This window comes from Hylobates moloch, unplaced genomic scaffold (assembly GCF_009828535.3).
Source record: "Hylobates moloch isolate HMO894 unplaced genomic scaffold, HMol_V3 SCAFFOLD_1, whole genome shotgun sequence".
In the NCBI taxonomy this organism is placed as follows: Eukaryota; Metazoa; Chordata; class Mammalia; order Primates; family Hylobatidae; genus Hylobates; species Hylobates moloch.
Window position 1 is genome coordinate 106,423,339 of NW_026652276.1, and position 17,700 is coordinate 106,441,038.

Consider the following 17,700-nt stretch of genomic DNA (forward strand, 5'->3'; position numbering starts at 1 on the left):
TTTTCCTTCATCTTCTGCCATGACTGTGAGGTCTCCCCAGCCATGTGGGACTGTGAATCCATTAAACCTCTTTCCGTTACAAATTACCCAGACTTGGATATATCTTTGTTAGCAGTATGAGAAGGGACTAATACAGACACAAACATACTTAGACAACCGTCATCCTAAAAAACAACATTCCACGCCTTGTAAGATGTGGGTAAAACAAATAATAATAGTCAAATGAAACTGTTTGTTCCCCTGTAGAGAAGAGTTAAACCTCACTCCTCTTCTCTGCTCTGAATCAACCCCCCAAATAGTAGTCTATACTCACTGCTGCCAATTCTCTTCTCCCATTGACTCCTGAATCTACTCTGTCTGGATTTTCATTCTTACCATTCCATAAAACAAAACAGCTCTAGTGGAGGTCACTGATGACCACCATGTTGCTAAATCCAGCAGTCAATTCTCAATCCGTATCTTTTTAATGTTTGACGTGGGGTCTTACTCTGTCACCCAAGCTGGAGTACAGTGGCATGATCACAGCTCACTGCAGCCATGGCCTCCCAGGCTCATGCGATCCTCCTGCCTCAGCCTCCTGGGAAGCTGGGACTACAGGTGCACACCACTATGCCCAGCTAATTTTTATTTTTATTTTTTAATTTTTTTAAATTTTAAGTTTTTGAGATGGAGTCCCACTCTATTGCCCAGGCTGGAGTGCAGTGGCACGATCTCGGCTCACTGCAACCTCCGTCCCCCTATTTCAAATGTTTCTCCTGCCTCAGCCTCCCTAGCAGCTGGGAATACAGGTGTGTGCCAACACGCCCAGCTAATTTTTTTGTATTTTTAGTAGAGACGGGGTTTCAAGCTGTTAGCCAGGCTGGTCTTGAACACCTGACCTCACATGATTGGCCCCTCAGCCTCCTAAAGTGCTGTGATTACAGGCATGAGCCACAGTGCTCGGCCCCATTTTTAAATTTCTCATAGAGGTGATGTCTTGCTGTGTTGCCCCCGTTGGCCTCAAATTCCTAGCCTCAAGCAGTCCTCCCGCCTCAGCCTCCCAAAGTGCTGGGATTACAGGCGTGGGCCACTGTGCCCAGCTTTTACCCCTGATTCTCTAGCAATAGTGAATTCATTGCACTTGTTCCAGTAAGCCAGATTCTCAGGTTCTCTTTCCTTTGAGAGACGGAGATCGTGTTTTTTTGTCCACACTGCCAACCACCAACCCCACCTTGCCTAGCTAGCTCTCCCTGTCTATGAAGACAGATCCTAGCTGCCTCCCTCACTCCCCAGGAGACAGGTGCCTCCTATGTTCCCCTGTAGAAACGTCAGCCCAGCCCCATCAGGGCATCTGCCCCATGACATGGAAATTGGTCCTCTGCTTGTCAGTCTCTGCAAAGCCCTGCCGGCCCTTGGGTCCCCACTCACAGCACAGTGCCTAACACATAAATGGCACTCAGTAAATATTTATTTCTCAGGAAACTTTATCAACAATTATTCAAAACACTTCTACACGCATCTCAAAAGAGCTATTATGAAGATAAAATGCCATAATAGGCATGAAAGCACCTTAGAATGCAGAAAACACCAGAAAGAGAATATATATATTAAAGCAAGAAATTGGCTTTTCTCCAGAGCCTTGACAGTATATAAAGGAGAAAAAGAGGTAACTATATCTTTCTCCTGCCAACGATACAGCAATTTTAGTGGCCTGGAGTGGTCATTTAAGATGATAAATCCGTTCTTTTACCCCAAGTGTGTGTTGATCGCATCTACTTAAATAGTTCAGGGAACAAGGCCATGTGGAAAATACTAAGATGAAGAACAGGATGGAGGAGAGAAGTCATGGGCACCAACAGATTAAGATAAAGTGTGGAGGACTGAGGCAGCTGTGGTGGCTCATGCCTGTATTCCCAGCTACTTGGGAGGCCGAAGTGGAAGGCTTGCTTGAGGCCAGGAGTTCAAGACCACTCTGGGCAACATAACGAGACCCTGTTCCTGCAAAAAATTAAAAATATCAGCTAGGTGTAGTGGTGCGTGCCTGTAGTCCCAGCTACTCAAGAGGCTGAGGAAGGAAGATTGCTTGAGCCCAGGAGTTTGAGGCTGTAGTGAGCTGTGGTCACGCCACTGCACTCTAAACTGGATGACAGGGCAAGACCTTATCTCCAAAAAGTAAATAAATTATGGAGGACTGAGTCACAAAAGCCATGCAAAAGGCATTTATGACAAGCTAAAGAGGAAGACACTTTCTCCCACTAGAGGAATTAAAGAAGACTTTCTGGGGATTAGAAGAAGCTGGACAGGTCTTGATGAGCTTTGAATGTGAAGGCAGGAAGGATGCAGGGATCCTACAGGAGCCAAGCCAATGAGAGCATGGTGGAACTTGGTTTTAGAAAGAAGAATCTAGCAGACTGTGTAAGGGGGGACAGCCCAACACCTGGGGCATTGGTACGGCTGTACCTGTAATAGTCCAGGAATGAGTTGAGATCACTAGTGATCTACACCAGCTTTCTTGGGTCATGGAAGTAATGCAGCCTTGGCTTCCTTGGGTCACGGAAGTGATGCAGAGATTGAGCGTTTGGAGGACGCATCAAATCGGCTTTCATTTGCCACTAGCCTCAAAAAGGGAGCATTGCCGCCTGGCCAAGGGACAAGCCTATGTGGGCCCCTTCCCCTTACCCAGAGCCAAGTCCTTGTGGCGGAGCAGCTCCTTCTCTGCTGACATGCACGCCTTCCCTGGACTAACTGTGGAGTCATTATCATATTAATACCAACATCTTCCTCAGGCAAGGAGGTGAGGGGGGTGCACTTGGCAAAGGAAGAAATGACTAGGAGCCACTGAGCCGCTGTTGAGGCGTCAGGGTGGAGCCAGGAATGGGAGGACCCTGAGCATGAAAGTTTCATAATTTAGGAAGATCCTGCCAGGTGACCTGTGGTATCTTCAATTTAGCAGTTGCAGGTCGCATATCCAATTCAACAGATCAGTGATTTGATAGAGATGCAAGAAGGAAGCTGCTGGGCAGACTCTTCGTTTTTCATACTTTAGCTAGCAACTGTTTCTCTTGAAGATGTCCCAGAAAGCAGACTCACTCACATCCCGGGGTGGTCCTGCCTGGTTCTCCCTCCACCAGCAGCCGCATCTGTTGGTTTGGGCAAGTGATGGATTGGTTGAGTCTGCCTCCCAGGAGGGATATAGAAAAAAAAAAAAAAAAAAAAGGCTGCAGCAGTTTGACAAACTAGAGCACAGGAAAAGCGCAAGACATAAGAAGATGCACCATTCTGCAAGTCGCTTGCATTAATTTCAAAGTCAAAGACTTTGATTTCAAATCCTGGCTCAGGGTGAGCCAATCAGAACCAGCCAGTGAGCCATAGATACCAGGTTTCTGGCTGTGATCAGTTTTGTCTTAGTAGGGTATGTGACATCTGCCAATCCAAAAAGTATATTTAGAGATGCTATAACAGACCAGACTCCTCACTGAGTTCTTGCAGAAGCTGGAAAAACTTGTTTCTGTTATTCTTTTTGTTGTTGTTGTTTTGTTTTTGTTTGTTTGTTTGTTTGTTTTTGAGATGGAGTACTGCTCTGTCGCCCAGGCTGGGGTGCAGTGGCTTGATCTCGACTCACTGCAACCTCCGCCTCCTAGGTTCAAGCGATTCTCTTGCCTCAGCCTCCCGAGTAGCTGGGATTATAGGCACGCACCATCATGCCCAGCTAATTTTTGTATTTTTAGTAGAGACAGGGTTTCACCATGTTGGCCAGGCTAGTCTTGAACTCCTGACCACAGGTGATGCAGCTGTCTCGGCCTCCCAAAGTGCTGGGATTACAGGCATGAGCCATGCACCCGGCCGTTTCTGTTATTCTTTACTGGAAGTAAAAGCATTTCTTTACTGAGAGTGTTTTCTGGAGACTACATGGTGCTAGAGAGCTCTTTGATCAAAGTCCCTTATGCCATATAAAAAGAAAAGGGTGTTGTGCCCTAGAGGCAGCTATGCTGTCATCTTTTGACTGAGTAATTAAACTAATATTTACTAAGAGCCTACTATGTGCCCAGCAGGTTTCAGGCACTGGCCATGAATGAGAGAGACAGAGGGGGAGACAGACAATACATGAACAAACAAACAAGGAAATGTAATTTATGAATAAGTGTTATGGTAGAAATAAAACGGGGATAGACGGGGGCCTACTCAGGAATGACTGGTTAGGGCAGGCTTCTCAGAGAGGGTGAAATGGCTAGGAAAGGAATGACAAGGTGGAGCCGGCTTTATGAAGAACTCTGGGAATGGCATTCTGTGCAGAAGGAACAGCAGATACAAAGTCCTAAGGTGGGAGCAGCTTAGCATGTTCCCAGAGCATTAAGAGGGCCAGTCTGGCTGGAGCAGACTGAGGGAGGCTGGCTGGTGCCAGATGTGCAGTGGGCAGGGCTGGTCAGGTATGAGTCTGGATGTGATTTCCTGTGTGGTCTGAAGCAGCTTGAAGTTTAAACAGGTGTGTTCCGACTGGATTTACAGTTTCAGAGTCTGACTCGGGTGGCTGTGTGGATCGGGGGTGATAGGGACAAAAGAAGGACTTGACTCCTCTGGGTCAGGGAGTAACCCAGTATGAGCTGATTTGGGCCAGAGTGGTGGGGAGAGGATCAATTCAGGCTGTGCTTGCAAGTCTTTAAGAGGACCGTGGTGATGGATTGGTCGTAGGGATGGGGTGTTGAAGGAAGACGCAGAATCAAAGATGATGCCTGGGTTTTTTGGCAAGTACTCTGCAATATCCCGAAATGCATGGTAGTGATTGTCGGAGACCTAGATCCTATTCTCAACCCTTCCATGTATCTATGGGTGACCTTGCATGAGTCCCTCTGTCTCAGTGTCCTCACCTGTAAAATGATGGAGTTGGAACAGATTACATGAAAGACCCCTTTCCTCCCTGCCCACACTTGTGCTGTGGCTAAAACAACTGTGAGCAATTCTCCTCCCACAAGGGGCTCACTCTCCAGGTGTTACTGGGGGAGGGTGTCCAGGTTCTTGGCATCTCGAACAAGGAATTGGACAAAACACACAAACGAAGCAAGGAAAGAATGAAGCAACAAAAGCAGAGATGTATTAAAAATGAAAGTGGCCGGGTGCGATGGCTCACGCCTGTAATCCCAACACTTTGGGAGGCTGAGCTGGGCAGATCACGAGGTCAGGAGATCGAGACCATCCTTGCTAACACAGTGAAACCCCGTCTCTACTAAGAATACAAAAAAATTAGCCAGGCGTGGTGGCAGGTGCCTGTAGTCCCAGCTACTCGGGAGGCTGAGGCAGGAGAATGGCGTGAACCCCGGGAGACGGAGCTTGCAGTGAGCCGAGATCGTGCCACTGCACTCCAGCCTGGGCAACAAAGCGAGACTCCATCTCAAAAAAAAAAAAAGAAAGAAAGAAAGTACACTCCACAGATTGGGAGCAGGCCCAGGCATAGGGGCTCAGGAGTCCTGTTACAGAATTTTTTGGGGTTTAAATAGCTTCTAAGGCTGGGTTTGGTGGCTCACACCTGTAAGCTCACCACTTCGGGAGGCCAGGGTGGGTGAATCGCTTGAGGTCAGGAGTTCGAGAACAGCCTGGCCGACGTGGTGAAACCCCATCTCTACACAAACAAAAATTAGCCAGGCACAGTGATGCATGCCTGTAATCCCAGCTACTCAGGGGGCTGAGGCAGGAGAATCGCTTGAACCTCAGAGGGAGAGGTTGCAGTGAGCTGAGATCGCACCACTGCACTCCAGGCTGGGCAACAGAGCGAGACTCCATCTCAAACAAACAAAAAACCCTCTCGAGGTTTCCATTGGTTACTTGGTATACGCCTTATGTAAATGAAGAGGATGAAGTAAAGTTACAGTCATTTACTTGACTTACACCCTATGTAAATGGAGAGGATATTTCCTGTCATAGCTGAAGTGTTTCCATTTGATTTAGCTCTAGGAAGTCCTTATGTTGTCTGTCTCCAAACCCTATTCTCCTGCCTCACAGCCTGTCAGGGATTCACTTCCTTCCTCTGAATGTCCACAATATTTATGGCCAGTCCTTCAGTCCAGACCACACTGTCATAATGACAAACTGGCAGCATGGAAAACAAATTCTTTGAGACGGATCTTATCTGTCCCCCAGGCTGGATCATGGCGACCCGGCCACTCAACTCTGCCTCCGGTTCACACCATTTCCTGCCTACTACAGGTGCCCGCCAACACGCCCGGATAATTTTTTGTATTTTTAGTAGAGACGGGGTTTCACCGTGTTAGCCAGGATGATTTTGATCTCCTGACCTCGTGATCCGCCCGCCTCGGCCTCCCAAAGTGCTGGGATTACAGGCTTGAGCTACCGCGCCCCGCCTGTTTTTTTCTTTGCTCCCGGCCTTTTTTTTTCTTTTAAGAGACAGAGTCTTGCTGTGTCACTCAGGCTGGTGTGCAGTGGTGCCATCACAGCTCACTGCAGCCTGGAACTCCTGGGCTCAAGTGATCCTCCCACCTCAGCCTCCCAAGTAACTGAGACTTACAGGTACATGCCACCATGCCTGGCTATATTTTAAATTTTTTTTTGTAGAGATAGGGTCTCACTATGTTGCCCAGGCTGGTGTGGAACTCCTGGGTTCAAGCAGTCATCCCATCTTGGCCTCCCAAAACATTGGGATTGCAGGCATGAGCCATTGCACCTGGCTGAAAACAAATTCTTTTTTTTTTTTTTTTTTTTTTTTTTTGAGACAGTCTCTCTGTCACCCAGGCTGGAGTGCAGTGGCATGATCTTGGCTCACTGCAACCTCTACCTCCTGGGTTCAAGCGATTCTCATGCCTTAGCCTCCCAAGTAGCTAGGATTACAGGCACGCACCACCATGCCTGGGTAATTTTTTATTTTTAGTAGCGACAGGGATCTCACCATGTTGGCCAGGCTGGTCTGGAATTCCTGACCTCAGGTGATCCACCCGCCTCAGCCTCCCAACGTCCTGGGATTACAGGCATAAGCCAATCGTGCCCGGCCTGAAACCAAATTCTAATGGAGCTCAGTGTCACATGCATGATGACTCTCTCTTAGAAAGCCATGGCTTCCTTGGGTCATGGGAGTAATAGACTGAGCATTTAGAAGATCCATCAAATCAGCTTTTATTTGCTGATTTGATTTGCTGATCAAAAAGGGACCTTTGCTGCCTGGGCAAGGGAAGAGACTATGTGGTCCTCTTCCTCCCACTCAGAACAGAGTCCTTGTGGCAGTGCAGCTCCTTCTCTGCTGACATCCACACCTTCCCTGGACCGATTGCTGAGTCCTCATAATACAAACATCTTCCTCAGGGGTGCTGGCTCAAGGTACCCTTTCCCTGCATGCACCATCGCCCTTTCGATGAGAAGTCTGGCAGCATAATTATCACCTGAACAAAATCTGGGCATCAGTCCCCCAAAAATGCACTGCCCCTCCGTGGATCTTCCTACATACCTACCTCCCCAGAAAAGAGAAGAAAAAAGCACGTCCACATGTTTTCTTTTTTCTTTTTTTCTTTTTTTTGAGACAGAATCTTGCTCTGTCGCCCAGGCTAGAGTGCAGTGCAACCAGCTCACTGCAACCTCTGCCTCCTGGGTTCAAGCAATTCTCCTTCTCAGCCTCCTGAGTAGCTGGAATTACAGGTGCCCGCCACCACACCCAGCTAATTTTTGTTATTTTTAGTAGAGGTGGGGCTTTACCATGTTGGCCAGGCTGGTCTCGAACTCCTGACCTCAAGTGATCAGCCTGCCTCAGCCTCTCAAAGTGCTTGGATTACAGGTGTTAGCCACTGTGCCCGGCCCTCACATCTTTCTTAAGAAGTGAATGTTTATACAGCGTTTCCTGTCTCTGTTGTGGGTAACTCCTTTGGCCGCCTTCTCATGGGTTCAGGTGTCTTTTTGCTTTGGGAATAGATCTCTTAAACTCATCCACTTATCTACCACATTCTTTCTTCCTTATAAACCAGTCCTAGAGAGGAAGACAAGAATCCTGTGGGTGACCAGGTACCTTTCCTTGGAAGAGGGGTTACTTTAGCCCAAACCTGAGGATGGGGAAATTCAGAGGTATTTAGGGAGCAGATAAGGTATAAGATGTGTCAGCCAGGCACAGTGGCTCTAGCTTATAATTTCAGCACTTTGGGAGGCCAAGACAGGTAGATCACTTGAGGTTTGAGATCAGGAGTTCAAGACCAGCCTGGCCAATATGGTGAAACCCTGTCTCTACTAAAAATATAAAAATTAGCTGGGTGTGGTAGCGTGTGCCTGTAATTCCAGCCACTTGGGAAGCTGAGGCAGGAGAATCTCTTGAACCCGTGAGGCAGAGGTTGCAGTGAGCTGAGATTGCACCACTGCGCTACAGTCTGGGTGACAGAGCAAGACTCTCTCTTAAAAAACAAAAAAAAAAGTGGCTACAGTAGTGGGTTCTAGAAACTGCCAAGAGTCATTGGGAAAAGCTAACTTTGTCTCAACAGTAAGATATTGGTAATATCACAAGTCACAAAAGAGGTAAATTGGAATGGTTAGGAGTGGTTTACATCTTGCAATTTTAATTTAATTTTATTTATTTATTTTTTGAGATGGGGCCTCTCTCTCTCGCCCAGGCTGGAGTGCAGTGGCCCGATCTTGGCTCACTGCAGCCTCTGCCTCCTAGGTTCAAGCAGTGCTCCTGCCTCAGCCTCCCGAGTAGCTGGGATTACAGGTACCCACCACCACAACCGTCTAATTTTGTATTTTTAATAGAGATAGGGTTTCACCATGTTGGCCAGGCTGGTCTTGAACTCCTGACCTCAGGTGATCCACCTGCCTGGGGCTCCCAAAGTGCTGGGATTACAGGTGTGAGCCTCCGTGCCCGGCAGCAATTTCTAAAAAATCGTAACTGCATTATGAGAACAGTATTTCAAGGTGACCCATTTATGTGGAGATTTTTAGAAGAAGAAAAAGTTTCCAGTATAATTTTCTTCACTTTTAAGCCCAGTGATATTTTCAGAAATTCAAGACATACCATAGCTAGGAAAAGGGTGTGTCAAGAGAGGCTCCAGCTTCCATGTCTGATCTCATTCTCACTATCAGTATCATACCTTCATTGTACTGGATTTTAACTCAAACTGAAAGATGCCCTCTGATTCTCTGTCCATTTCTGTAAAATTGCCTTAGTTCATGATGTGGTTGCATTGCCTGAGATAATGTACGTAAAACTCCCACTGGCCGGGCGTGGTGGCTCAAGCCTGTAATCTCAGCAGTTTGGGAGGCTGAGGTGGGCAGATCGCCTGAGGTCAGGAGTTTGAGACCAGCCTGGGCAACATGGTGAAACCCTGTCTCTACTAAAAATACAAAAATTAGCCAGGCGTGGTGGTGGGTGCCTGTAATCCTAGCTACTCAGGAGGCTGTGCCACGAGAATGCCTTGAACCTGGGAGTCAGAGGTTACAGTGAGCCGAAATCGTGCCACTGCACTCCAGCCTGGGTGGCAGAGCGAGACTCTGTCTCAAAAAAACAAACAAACTAAAACAAAAAAACACAACTCCCACCAAACGTGGCTCCTGCATGGTGGTTCATGCCTATAATCCCAGCGCTTTGGGTCAAGGTAGGAAGATTGCTTGAGCCCTGGAGTTCATGACAAGCCTAGGCAACACAGCAACTCACCTAAGGTTTCAGGTGACTGAAAAACAGCAGTTTCCTTGCCATCCCTCACAGCACCGAATTCAAAGTCAGGAAATCCTGATTCTAGACCATGTCAGGTACCATCCAGTGCCTTACAGTTTATTTTCCATCTCGAGGAAAAATGGCCTTGTCATGCTTGCCTCATGACAGATGTGGGGAAATGATGTATGTGTATGCAACATTCTTGGCTGTCTAGGCACGGTGGTTCACACCTGTAATCCGAGCATTTTCAGAGGCCAACGCAGGAGGATTGCTTGAGCCCAGGAGTTCAAGACTGGCCTAGGCAACACAGCAAGACTTTGTCTATTAAAAAGAAATTAGCTGAGTCTGTTTGCGTGCACCTGTCGTCCTAGCCGCTCAAGAGGCTGAGGCAGGAGGATCACTTGAGCCCAGGAGGTCAAGGCTGTGGTGAGCTATGATTGCACCACTGCACTCCAGCCTGGGTGACAGAGCAAGACCCTGTCTCAAAAAAAAAAAAAAAGAAAAAAGAAAAAAAAAATGGAACCCGCTAGATGTAAGGCAACATAAAAACATAAATTCAAGCTACCGTTATCATTGTCACTATTTTTATAAGAATTCGATTTTTTTACTCAAGGTCTTGGGAAACAGACAAAAATAGAAATGTATGAAGATATTCTGATTTCCCTCCTTTGGAGAAACTTTTTTTCTTGTTGTGTTCTTCGGCTAATTAAAACAAAATGAGCCCAACATCTACCATTTCCCTAAGATCCACAATTTCCAAAAATCCTTTTGGAACTTGAATTGCCTAGCTAATCCACAAAGTCTGCATTTGAGCTTCCACCAAATACAGTCCCTAAAGTGGCCCTCACCCCATGCCTCTCCTGGGCAGAATTCCATTCATGGGGAAGTCCTTCAGAAGCCTGCCCAAGTCGTCTCTGCTCTAACTTCTCTGAACTCTGGAGCAGCGGTCCCCAACCTTTTTGGCACCAGGGACCAGTTTTGTAGAAGACAGTTTTTCCACAGACCGGTGAGGAGGGATGGTTTCCAGATAGTGCAACCACATTACATTTATTATGTACTTTATTTCTATTATTATTACATTGTAATATATAGTGAAATAATTATACAACACACCATCATGTAGAATCAGTGGAAGCCCTGAGCCTGTTTTCCTGCAGCTAGACGGTCTCATCTGGGGGTGATGGGAGACTGTGACAGACGATCAGGCATTAGATTCTCACAAGGAGTGCACAATCGAGATCCCTCGCATGTGCAGTTTACAATAGGGTTTGAGCACCTATGACAATCTAACGCTGCTGCTGATCTGACAGGAGGTTGAGTTCAGGCGGCAATGCTTGCTCACCTGCCACTCACCTCCTGCTGTGTAGCCTGGTTCCTAACAGGCCACAGACTGGTGCTGGTCCATGGCCCGGGGGTTGGGGAGCCCTGCTCTCAAGCACTGGCACTCTGCAATGCCTATTTCATTCTCATTGGGTTGTGCCTTGTGTTGGTACTTAACTGCGTTATTTTGTGTATCTTGTTGACTTAATGTCTTAGTCCATTTTGTGTTACTATAAAGGAATACCCAAAACTAGGTCATTTAGGAAGAAAAGAGGTTTACTTGGCTCCTGGTTCCTGCAGGCTGTACAAGAATCATGGCACCCACATCTGATTGGCTTCTGGTAAGGCCTTGGGAAACTTTTATTCATGGTGGAAGGGAAGGGGGAACAGGTACATCACATGGTGAGAGAGAAAGCAAGAGATGCCATGCTCTTTTAAACAGCCAGCTCTCCTTTGAGCTGATAGGGGGAGAACCTACTTATTACTGTGGGGAGGGCCTCAAGACATTCATGAGGGATCCGCCCCTATGACCCATGCCCCTCCCACCAGACCCCACCTCCAGTACTGGGGATCACATTTCAATATGAGATTTGGAGGGTACAAACATCCAAACTATATCGCTTAGCTAGATTTCAGTGTAGTCACCTCTAGGGACAGATGTACATGTGTTTTCCCCTACCTCCTAACTCTTCTTCAAGGATGCTGGGAGACTGGTACCACGTTGGTAGCCAATTTCTTCATGAGCACAAATTCAAAGATTAGACAGAGAGTAGCAATTGTTTGTAAACATAACAGATTCTTGACTTGGGACGTATTAATTAATTCACTGATTTATAATTAGTAATTGACTCATTAAGCGTTTTGATAGCAATTAGTTTTTTAAAGAACAGCTTAGACACAATAGGTAAATTATTACATAAATTCAATCAGAAATGTTTTCTTTCTTTTTTTTTTTGTTGGGGGGGTATGGAGTTTTACTCTTGTTGCCCAGGCTGGAGTGCAATGGCACGATTTCGGCTCACTGCAACCTCTGCCTCCCAGGTTCAAGCGATTCTCCTGCCTCAGCCTCCCAAGTAGCTGAGATTACAGGCATGTGTCACCATGCCCGGCTAATTTTGCATTTTTAGTAAAGATAGGGTTTCACCATGTTGGCCAGGTTGGTTTCAAACCTCTGACCTCAGATGATCCACCCGCCTCAGCCTCCCAAAATGCTGGGATTACAGGTGCGAGCCACTGCACCCAGCCATTGTTTTCTTGTTTTTTATTTTTTAAAATAGAGATGGGGTCCCACTATGTTGCCCAGGTTGATCTTGAACTCCTGGGCTCAAGTGATCCGCCTGCCTCGGCCTCCCAAAGTGCTCGGATTACAGGCATGAGCCACTGCACCCGGCCTAGCAGCATTGTTTAACACCACAAAAACATCATAAACCACTGAGCTCCTTCTCAGAAGGAAGCTGGCGAAAGCTCACTGCTCAGCAGTGACTAGATTCATAACCTGGGGCTTTGGTCTGTTTGTTTCAGGCTTAACTCTTGCAGATTTGGGGAATGTCAGGTTCCAATACTTGAGTTCATTATTCCTGTCAATTCAGGACACACCCTTACCATAAGCCCATGAAAGACACCCTGTTGTGTTATTTTATTATTTTTTCTTTATCTCCATGCTCACTCCCCATTTTCATCCTGCCTATACATAGATGTCTTTGAAAATAAATATTATTGCCAACTCCAATTTAATTTTCCAAGGTCCTGTTCCAAGCACTTTTATACATATTATCTTCTTTCATCCTCCCAACAGCACTGTGAGAAACATTGTTTTGGCCTGGCATGGTGGCTCACTCCTGTAATCCCAACACTTTGGGAATCTGAAGTGAGTGGATCATCTGAGTTCATGAGTTTGAGACCATCCCGGGCAACATGGTGAAGTCCCGTCTCTATTAAAAATAAAAAAATTATAACACATGCCTGTAGTCTCAGCTACTCAGGAGGTTGAGGCATGAGAATCACTTGAACCCCAGAGGCAGAGGTTGCTGTGAGCTGACACCGTGCCACTATGCTCCAGCCTGGGTGACAGAGCGAGATCCTGTCTCAAAAAAAGAAAGAAAAATTCTTTCGTTGTCCCCATTTAACAGAAGAGGAAACAGAGGCGTGGATACGTGAAGTAATTTTCCCAAGATCACGCATTTAGCATATGGCAGCGTGAGGACTCAAATCCAGGCTACATAAAACCTGAGCTCTATCACTCCGCAGTACTGTATCTACTCTATATTTTAAAATATACTGTGTTGTTTTGCGTGCGTGTTTTAAAATGTATTTGAATGTTATTGTGCAACTACTGTGAAACCAGAAAATGTGAGACAGGTCTCAGTTAATTTAGAAAGTTTATTTTGCCAAGGTTGAGGATGTGCCCATGACACAGCCTCAGGAGGTCCTGGTGACATGTGCCCAAGGTGGTTGGGGCATAGCTTGCTTTTATCCATTCAGGGAGACATGAGACATCAATCAATATATGTAAGAAGTACATTGGTTCTGTCTGGAAAGGTGGGACAACTTGAAGCAAAGGCGGAAGATTGGAACTGGGGAAGGGACTTCCAGGTCACAGATAGGTGATACACAAATGGTTACATTCTTTTGAGTTTCTGATTAGCCCTTCCAAAGGAGGCAAATCAGATATGGGTCTATCTCAGTGGGCAGAGGGGTGACTTTGAATAAAATGGGAGGCAGTTTTGCCCTAAGCAGTTTTCCTTTAGTTTTCCTTAGTGATATTGGGGGCCCAAGATATTTTCCTTTCATACTACAGATATCCTTCTATATCATACTTTCTTCATTCTACATGATGCTTTTAAGATCTAATCACCTGCTAAAGATATCACTAGTTGATGGATCGCCACAGAGCATTCCATCACATCCATCCATCTCAGCTTACTCTTTCTTTTTAATTTGAAGCACAAATGCTTTAAAGGCGCATCTCAATTCCCATGTGGTGGGCAAAAAATAAAGGAGCAGATCGTGGCACACCATTCCCACCAGCGAAGTGGTCGGACCCCACATCCAACACCCAGTGAGCAGCCAAGCTCAGCGCAACTTCCAGGCCTCTCGCTCTGACTCCAACAGGGTGAACACGTCCCCCTCACACACGGGCCCTTTTACATTGCGGATGCTGGAGCGGCTCGTGTTGTCCATAAATTCCACATGCACCTGCGTGCAGTGTCCCTGAGAGCCGGTCCTGCCCAGGACCTTGGTGACCCTGGCCAGCTTGATAGGCTGCACATGGCTGGTGTCCATGACGGTGGCGTGGCGGTCTGGCAGAGTCAGTTGACTGTTTTGTTTTTTGTTTCTGAGACAGAGACTTGCTCTGTCTCCGAGGCTGGAGTGCAATGATGTGATCTGGGCTCACTGCAACCTTGGCCTCCTGGGTTCAAGCAATTCTTCTGCCTCAGCCTCCGAGTAGCTGGGACTACAGGTGTGCACCACCACGCCCGGCTACTTTTTGTATATTTAGTAGAGACAGGATTTCACCATGTTGGCCAGGCTGGTCTGGAACTCCTGACCTCAGATGATCTGCCCACCTCGGCCTCCCAAAGTGCTGGGATTACAGGCGTGAGCCACCGTGCCTGGCCCAGTTGACTCTTTTATGTCCCTAACAAGGGGCAGTCAGAATGTCTCCCAATCCCTAATCCCCAAACATTCTAATAAACATTCTCATGGCCCCTTACATACCTGTGTGAATTTCTCTAGAATATATCATTTGGAATGAGATTGCTGGCATATAAAGTACACACTGCCCGTTAGATTGATTTCTGGCATGGTGATACTAACCCTCTTCCCAGCAGCACAAAAGATTCTTTTTTCTCTAATTTCTCATCAACATTTATCTGACTTTATAATTTTTACCAATTTGATGGCTGTTGAGTGTATACCACTGGTGTTTTTCATTTGCATTTCTCTAAGCACAAATGAAATTCAACCTCTCTTCATAAACCTGGAGGCTGTTGGGTTTACCTTTCTGTGAATTTCTTATTCATATCTTTTGTCCATTTTTTATACTGGGTCTGCTGTCTTGTTATCTAGGTAGTATCAATTTTAGAGGTTTCAAATATTGCCTCTCAGTCTGCCCCCCATCAGTTAACTTCATTTATGATGTCCTTGTTGAACAGAAATTCTTTTTTTTTTTCAAGATGCAGTCTCACTCTGTCACTCAGGCTACAGTGGAGTGGCGTGATCCAGGCTCACTGCAACCTCTGCCTCCCAGGTTCAAGCAATTTTCCCTGCCTCAACCTCCCGAGTAGCTGGGATTACAGGCACCTGCCACCACACCCATCTAATTTTTGTATTTTTTAGTAGAGACGGGTTTTCACCATGTTGGCCAGGCAGGTTTTGAACTCTTGACCTCAGGTGATGCGCCCACCTTGGCCTCCCAAAGTGCTGAGATTACAGTCGTGAGCCATCATGCCTGGCCAGAAATTCATAATATTGATATAATTATATCCACTGATTTTGGGGGGCTTTTATTAAACCTTGGAGTCTTGTTTGGAAAATAATTTCCTTGGACATCGACTGGATATAGTGGAGTAATTTGTATAAAACTAAACTTCTATAACGAAGAACTGTAGGCTGGGTGCAGTGGCTCACGCCTGTTATCTCAGCACTTTGGGAGGCTGAGGCGGGTGGATTGCCTAGCTCAGGAGTTTGAGATCAGCCTGGGCACCATGGCAAAATCCTGTCTACCAAAATTACAAGAAATTAGCTGGGTGTGGTGGTCCGTGTCTGTGGTTTCAGCTACTCGAGAGGCTGAGGTGGGAGGATCGCTTGAGCCCTGGAGGTGGGGGTTGCAGTGAGCTGAGATCACGCCACTACACCACCCCAGCCTGGGTGACAGATTGAGGCCCACTCCGAAAAAAAAAAACAGAAGAAGAACTATAAAAACTGAATAGCAAACAACAAAACAGCTGTTTCATTTCATGGTATTGGAAAGTAAACAAGACAACTAAGACTTGAGGGTCCAAAAAGTCAGAGAGAAGAGAAGAGTGCATTGATGTAAGCCGGATGTTTTCCACAGCATTTTACTCAGGAAATTTGCTGTAACAAGTATAAATGTAGAAGAGAAAGCAGTGGCATTGAGATCGTGGTACTCACTGGGATGAGTCTACAGGCTTGGAGTTAGTGGCTAGTAAGTCAGCCTGAACTTGAAGGGCTCCATCCCAGAAGAACGGATTGCATGAAATTTCACCTCAAGGCATTCACCAACTCATAAACTGTAAAATACAAGTTCAATACATCTTTGTTTCTAGGTGCTCAAAAGATAAAAAATTAAGCAGAGATTTTTGTCAGTCTCACAGTGCTGAGGAGAAAAAAAGTGGAGATCACAGCCTGGAAAAAAGGAAGAACCCTGGTGAACATCCAGGTTTCCAGTTGAGACCCTTGAAGGGATATACCCTTGAAGAGAGGCAAAACTGCAAAACAACAGCAACAACAACAAAGGTTTAGGAGGACACACAGTTTTTGTGCGGGCTCCATAAGCTGGCTGAAACTGGCTTAAGGTCCACAGTTGCTTATGTTGTTTGTAAGGCATATCAGAATTCTGTCCATTGGAGTTGACATGGTCTGGGTTGTAAATCAGCTGATAACTTCCCCGGTAGCTCCCATTGTTAGGGAGTTTGGCAAGAGTATGGATTTCCTAGTAGCCTGAGGAATTTAGAAATGTGCCATGCCAGCCAGGCCCTGACCTCTACCCCTAGGTATCCTTTGTGTCCTTAATGTTAGGGTCTGTCTTAGTTGATGTAAGGAGATGTCTCAGATCACAGTGTGAATCCCAAGCCCAGCTCCACCACTTCCTAGCAGTGTATGTGGGCAAATTACCTTTGTTTCTTGCCTCATTTTCCTGTCTAGGGAATGTGGGGTGGAGAGGATTATCATAACTACCATCCATAAACTTTTTTTTTTTTTTTGAGACAGCGTCTTGCTCTGTCACCCAGGCTGAAGTGCAATGGCATGATCTCGGCTTGCTGCATCCTCTGCCTCCCAGGTTCAAGTGGTTCTCCTGCCTCAGCCTCCCGAGTAGCTGTGATTGCAGGTGCCTGCCACAACGCCTGGCCAACTTTTTTTTTTTTTTTTTTTGTATTTTTAGTAGAGGTGGGGGTTTCACTATGTTGCCCAGGCTGGTCTGGAACTCCTAGGATCAAGTGACCCATCCACCTCGGCCTCCCAAACTGCTGGGATTACAGGCATGAGCCACCACGCCCGGCCACATCCATACACATTAAGTGTATTGAGACTGTGGTCACTGCTGTATCCCTGACACCTAGCATCAACTTTGGCACATGTTAAACACGGAATAAGTAGTATCCAGTATCAAAAAGATATAAGCTAATATTCCTAATTCCTGGCCTGATTTTCCCTTGCCTACCATTTGTGTTGCAAGAAGCTTAAAATGCATGCTGTCTTTAGTCTGCCCTCTTATTCTTTTATTAGAACATTGCTGAAAAGCTTTGGTTGCCTTGTGTCTTGTTTTCTTCCAGCATTCCGTTTTAGATTCATTCATTCATTCGTTCAATCATTCAATCATCCTGATGACTGAATGCATTGAATTGATGATGAAAGCATTGACAAGCATTGATTTCGTGCAGGTGTTTGTCCGTCTCCTGCTCTTGCAAGCCTCATGGCCCCCTCCTGCTATCCCACCATGGCGCTCTGTGTTCTCAGTGAGTCTGTGGGGTCTGTCTATGGTTTTTTTGTTCGTTTGTTTGTTTTTTGAGACAGAGTTTCGTTCTGTC

At 46.3% G+C, this 17,700-nt stretch overlaps 2 protein-coding genes across 11 annotated transcripts in view; one reads left to right on the top strand and one right to left on the bottom strand.

Moving 5' to 3' along the window:
- The window catches only part of CALN1 (calneuron 1), a 666,785-nt gene that overhangs the window by 491,275 nt on the left and 157,810 nt on the right, over window positions 1-17,700 (top strand). The gene's annotated exons all lie outside the window — the stretch shown is intronic.
- On the bottom strand, window positions 11,604-16,986 carry LOC116812017 (small ribosomal subunit protein eS28-like). Its single transcript, XM_058444429.1, has one exon. The coding sequence runs from the start codon at window positions 14,210-14,212 to the stop codon at window positions 14,003-14,005; it is 210 nt and encodes a 69-aa protein (XP_058300412.1). The 5' UTR covers window positions 14,213-16,986; the 3' UTR covers window positions 11,604-14,002.

Bases quoted from the DNA above. Each gene is read 5' to 3' on its own strand.
- LOC116812017 (XM_058444429.1), bottom strand. From the start codon at position 14,212: ATGGACACCAGCCATGTGCAGCCTATCAAGCTGGCCAGGGTCACCAAG.